This window comes from Trypanosoma cruzi, assembly GCF_000209065.1.
Source record: "Trypanosoma cruzi strain CL Brener chromosome Unknown tcruzi_1047053415789, whole genome shotgun sequence".
Classification (NCBI taxonomy): Eukaryota; Euglenozoa; class Kinetoplastea; order Trypanosomatida; family Trypanosomatidae; genus Trypanosoma; species Trypanosoma cruzi.
The window spans coordinates 1-5,649 of NW_918764.1; the positions used below are offsets into that span (position 1 = coordinate 1).

At 61.5% G+C, this 5,649-nt stretch overlaps 1 protein-coding gene across 1 annotated transcript, besides 2 other annotated features; it reads right to left on the reverse strand.

The window, feature by feature from the left end:
* On the reverse strand, positions 1 to 5,649 carry Tc00.1047053415789.9 (dispersed gene family protein 1 (DGF-1), putative; the record flags this gene model as incomplete). The annotated part of the gene is made up of 1 exon (XM_799222.1): positions 1 to 5,649. A coding segment is annotated over one exon (5,649 nt), but the record flags the coding sequence as incomplete, so codon positions are not given.
* Positions 1 to 5,649: a sequence feature (areas merged during assembly that could not be assigned to a particular haplotype. This can correspond to areas where the two haplotypes were merged or to regions with more than two copies in the genome that were merged during assembly.).
* Positions 1,026 to 1,085: a microsatellite.

Below are 5,649 nucleotides of genomic sequence, written 5' to 3' on the forward strand. Positions count from 1 at the left end.
GTATTCGCTTCCTCGCCGTTCACAGTGTTGCACGCGGCCACAATAGCTCCGTTTGTGAGATCGCGGGGCCCCGTGGGTATCCATAGCGCTGTCGGCGTGAACGTGCCGGAAATGAATTGGTTGCCGGACACAGACACCGTGGAGTCACGGAGATTCACCGTGGGGCTAGAAAGAGCAAAAGCAACCACTGGGGACACGCGGCAAAGGTTGTCGCTCAGCTGCAGCCAGGAGTTGTAGTAAATGTTGGAGGAGTAACCTGAAAAAAACACAACCGAGCTTCCCTGCATGTCGTTGCCCTGAAACACAAGCGCTGACAGAGACTCCGCACGTAACTCCCAAAGAAATAAGATGACGTACTTCACCGGCATCGTCACAACGTTGCCTCGGATCACCACGGCAGAGTTGTTCAGCACCTTCAGCGACGAAGACTGCCTAGACCCTTCAAGATATATCAGCGTGCTGTCACCGCCGGCCATATGAAACGTGTTGCCCATCACAGCAAACACGGAGTGCCACGACACCCTCACCGCAGATCTGGAAACGTGAATGGCGATTGACGACGCCGACACGGTCAGAAACACATTGCCACTGAGCACCACCGCGGAGTCGTTGGTGATCGCCAGCTCATTCATCGCAACACACGACGGTCTGTCAATGGCCAAACCCGAACGAAAAATCAGCCTCGTGACCGTGAAGCGGTTCCCGCTGATCGTGATGCTCGTGTGAGGTGGAAACCCACCCTCCGGGCTGAGCAGCGCGTCAAAAAACGTGTTGCCGGTGACGATGATGTTCAGAGACCTAACAGCGGCGTACGCGTTGCCCAACAGCACCAGCACGGCGCCGTCCCTCCACGTGCATTCATCGAACGTGACATTCGCCACGTCGCCCGTCATCGCCCCGACCAGCACCGTCAGGCTCATGCGGCCCCCACTGAACGTCACGTTGCGGTAGCATAGCCACGACAGCCCGCTGCCCACAGTCTGCGTCACCTCGGGGTACACCATGTCGCTGATGCACTCACCAACCGGCGGTGGTGGCGACGGCGGTGACGACGGTGGCGGTGGTGGCGACGGCGGTGGCGGCGGGCCAGCAGGCACAGGCGCCGGGACGCACACATCGCCGTGCCCTCCAGCAGCGCACTGGCACTCGCAGTCAATGACCTCCGTCGTCAGCGGTGCAAAGCAGTCGCCGTCCTTTGTGCGCTCCCCGCACGCTGCAGCCGTCGTCGCGTTGGTGATGCCGTGGAGCTCCAGTTCTGCCGCCGTCGTCACCACACGTCCCGCGACCGTCAGACACCCAGCAAGAAACCGGTAGCCGGCGTCAGCCTGCGATAGCAGAGGCTCCGACAGCCCCGTCGAGCCCATCTTGCAGCCCGTCAGCGTCACCACACTGCTGCCGTCAATGCTCACAAAAGCGGACCCAGCGTCATAGAACATCGCACCCAATCCCACGTCGTTGTCGCGCCAATCCAGCCAGCTTGACCGCTCAACGGCCCACAATTTGTTGACGTAAATGACATAAGATGAAAAGACGCTGTTGCCCACCACGCGCAACACGCTGTGATCCGACACGCTGAATCGGGAGTACTGGAACAGAAAGCTTGTCCCGGAGGCCATCGTATTGTTGAGCAGCGCAAAAACGGAGTGATCACGAACACTGAGGGTATTCAAGTGCAGAATGTGTTTGTATCCACCAAGGTTGCAGTACCGCGCGTACAGCGAGCTGCCACCCACCAGCGTCAGCGCCCCGATCGAGTACAAACCAAGCGCACCGTGCTTCGTTGCATGCGCCCTGACGTTGCTGACCAACAGCGAAGAAGCAGTCAACACAACGTTCTGCAGAAGCACGACGCTCAACGCGCTGCTCACAGTGTCCGATAAGTAGAACTCAGAGGACTGCACGGCGTCAACCTCCGTGACGGCAATGTCGCAGTGCAGCGGGAGGGCAAGTGCAAAAGCAACAACTGAGGACCGCATCACCGTCTGGCTCACGCGGATCAGGACGCCGGATGACTCGGCCGCACCAGCACCCCCAACAAACCGCAGCAAAGCACCCTCAAGGAATGTGCACCCAGTGAGCGTGATGTTAATGGGGAGATGCAGCGGCATACTGTCAAAGAAAAAGGTCAGCACAGCACCCACGCCGCTGAATGTCACACCCACGTAGCAGTGGTGCGTCTTCCACATGTTCAGCGTGAGGTTCGTCAGCGTCTGGTTCACCACGCAGCTCGTGTCGCCGTCGACGGCTCTCTCCGCCACGGGCGGCACAACCGTGTCAGGCACCTCGAAGGGAAGACACGACGCGCCATGCCATCCGTCCTTGCAGCTGCACGAGCACGAGCCGCGGTCCACCGACTCCGTCCCGGGCATGTAGCACGCCGCGTCGTCGTTGCATGTGCCACACCTGAACACCACCACGTCCTCCGGAAACACGTCGTCGTACGACACCTCCTCACCGCCCTGCAGGTTGCACCCAACCACAAACCGCGCGGGTGACCCCACGATCGTGTTTGACGGAACCAGATCAACAAAGGGATAAGTATCTTCCAACTGACGGTTGTACGCAAGCGCCACGATAGTGCCGCTGTCTAAAAGCTCAATGTTGTGCTGAGAATTTGCTATACGCAGTATTGAAAACGCGCTCACGCTGTTGCCCTCCACACGCCACTGCGCACCTCCCTCGAGTGTCACAGAGCCGTAAAAATACACCAGCGTGGAATCAAAAACCTCCGTGCTTTCAACGAAGATGCAGTCCGCCACTCTCAGCAGCCCCGCGGAGCTCACGGTGGTATCCCCGTAAAGATAAACGCCATGGACCGCGCTCATCGTGTTGTTCTCCACGTCAAAGTAGCCGCCGTTCTTCACAACAGCGTAAACGCAAACAGATGATTCCGAACCGCTACCCCCCTCCGTTGCCCTCAGCGTATTTCCCTTCACAATAATCCCGCCACCATCAAGAACAGCAGCTTCGGAAAAATAAACTGCGTAACTACTTCCTTCGATGAAATTGTCAAGCAGCAGCAGCGTAAAATTCGCACTGAAGTAAAAATCCAAAAATGCAATGGCGTGGCTCGACGTCGACACAATCTTATTGCCCACCACCAGTATCTGGGAGCTCGCGCCAAAACCACCCTCAAACTCCAACGCTCCAGAATCCAACATCGAGGATGCGATGTTCACGTGCACGCGTGCACCACTCCCCCTGATCGACAGGCCCATGAGGACGCACTGCAGCAGCGTGATGTTGAGTGTCTGTTGTGGTGCGTCAAAGCTCCACAGGTCCAGCACAATCGCGGCGGTGAAGGTCACGTTGACAAAGCACAGACCACGCACACCGGGATCAGGATCGTCCACGGAGCTGATGCTGCCACCGTGCACGCAGCGGACCTCCGTGTCCCTCGCATCGGGGAGCGGGAGCGGTCCAAGGCCGTCCGGAACCGCTGCTGGCAGGCACGTGTCACCGTATCCGCCAGCAGCGCACACGCACTCACAGCCGCTGATGCTGCTCGTCCTCGTAGCGAAGCACACGGCGTCCATGGTGCAAGCGCCACAGTCCAACACCGTCACGGGCGTCCCAATATTGAGGTCTTCTTGGTAATCCGTCACAGGTGAGCCCCTTGCCTCGTTGCACACGCCGTAGATGGTCGGGCGCGAGTCGGATGGCAGTGACCAGCTGCTTGTCATACTTGCAATGGTCGACGAGTAAAAGCCGTACGTGAAGTTGTTGTACAGTATCGACCACACACTCCGATCGCGGAACGCCACGCCGTTCTCGTGGACAACGTACACAACGTAGGCGGTGCGGAACTCGTTGTCGCGGTGCAACAGCCAACTGCCACCAGTCACGGTCAGCACGTTTGTGATAAGCATGGCAAAACCGAGACGGAAAGTGCTGGACACAACCTGCAGCACGCTGCCGCCAGCCACCGCAACGTCCCCAAACACACACGCACCTTCGTAGATGTTAATGCTCGGCGCACTCCACGAGCTGTTCTGTATGGAGAACACGGAGCCGTCGGCAACGCGCAGGTCCGATGCAAGAGCGTACATCACGTGCATCTGCGAATTGACGGCGCAGTTGTCCATGTAGAAGACGCTGGACAGGTTCACGTCGAGACCGCGCTCCACGAGGATCGTAGCGCACGAGCCCCCGCCACACACCAGCGTCGACCGCGTCATGACAAACCGCGTCGACAGCAGACGGACGCCGTCCAGGACAAGCGCGGGGCCGTACCGGGATCCCGCGTGGCCAGGAGTCGCCGGCACGTAATGCGACCCGCCAACCGTCGCGCGCAGCGTTGAGTTCGCCAGCAGCACACGCGAGTGCAGCGGCATCGCGCCATTCAGCACAATCGTGCCCTCCAGCGACGTCACATTCGTCATGTTGACGAAAGCGTGCGGCATCAGGCGCGCCGTGATCTCGCTGAGACCGCCAATCCGCAGCTGTGCGCCGCCCACAAGCACGCAGTGGCGCAGCGTCACGTTCAGCACGAGAGCGAACGCGTCCATCAAGCGCAAGTCCACCGCCACAGTGATCGGCCCGCTGAACACCACCGAGTCGAAGCACGCCGTCGCACGCCCACCGCCAACCGTCACCGACTCCGTCAGTGTCACGCCACTCACGCAGCCCTCCGCGCCATCGCCACCGCCGCCGGCCCTCGCAGGCGGCACGTCGAACGGCAGGCACGCCTCGCCCACGCCGCCGGCACGGCAGCTGCACACGCAGTCAGAGAACGACGCCGTCAGCGCATCGAAGCACGCCAGCGCAGCCGCACAGTCGTCGCACGGCACCACGCTCACGGAGGGCAGGCCGGCCAAGCGGTAGTCGCCGCTGCTCTGCAGCACCCGGCCGCCGGCACGGTTGCACTGCACCGACACGACGCCGCTCGTTATCGCCAGCCCGGAGACAAGCGTCGCGCCAGTGGCAGCGCAGCGCGCAATCGACACCGCGCCGCCGTTAAGCGTCACACCCGACAGCGATGCCACAGACGACGCCTCGCCCACCGCCCACACGTCGTGCAGGTCCAGCCACCCGCCGGTACCGACCGTCCCACCGTCGCAGCACACCAGTGACGACGCAACAGACCCCTCGACGCCCACGAAGCGCAGCACCGAGTCAACCACCGCAAGGTGCTCGCCAAGCACAAGGCCGCCGCCGCTGCTCACAACCGACACGTTCGTCACGGAGAACACCGAGTGGCTCCGCAGACTGAGACGCGACGAGGACGCCACATGCATCGCGGACGCGGTCGAACCGCCCAACGCCTCCAGCGACACGCCGTCAAGCACCACCGCGCTCGACAGCAGGTCCACGCCGCCGCCAACGTGCACCGCCGTCCCGCCCGCCTGCAACGACCTCAGCACAGTGTTGCTCACACGCAGCTGCGTCTGCAACAGCGACATCGCGTGCAGCACAAGCGGCGACGCCACCGCGTCCGTCAGCCCGCTCAGCTGCGAGTAGCGCATCGGCCCCGCCGTCACAATCGTCGAGTCACGGACCGTCACGTTCGTGTGTGCCGGCAGGTTGTGCACAAACACGAGCGAGCAGTAGCTCCCGGACAGCCCGCTCACACTCACCACCAGGCTCCGGTCACTCGCCGCCTCGCCGCTGTAGCCCCCGCACGTGGATCTGCGCACCGCCGTCGCACAC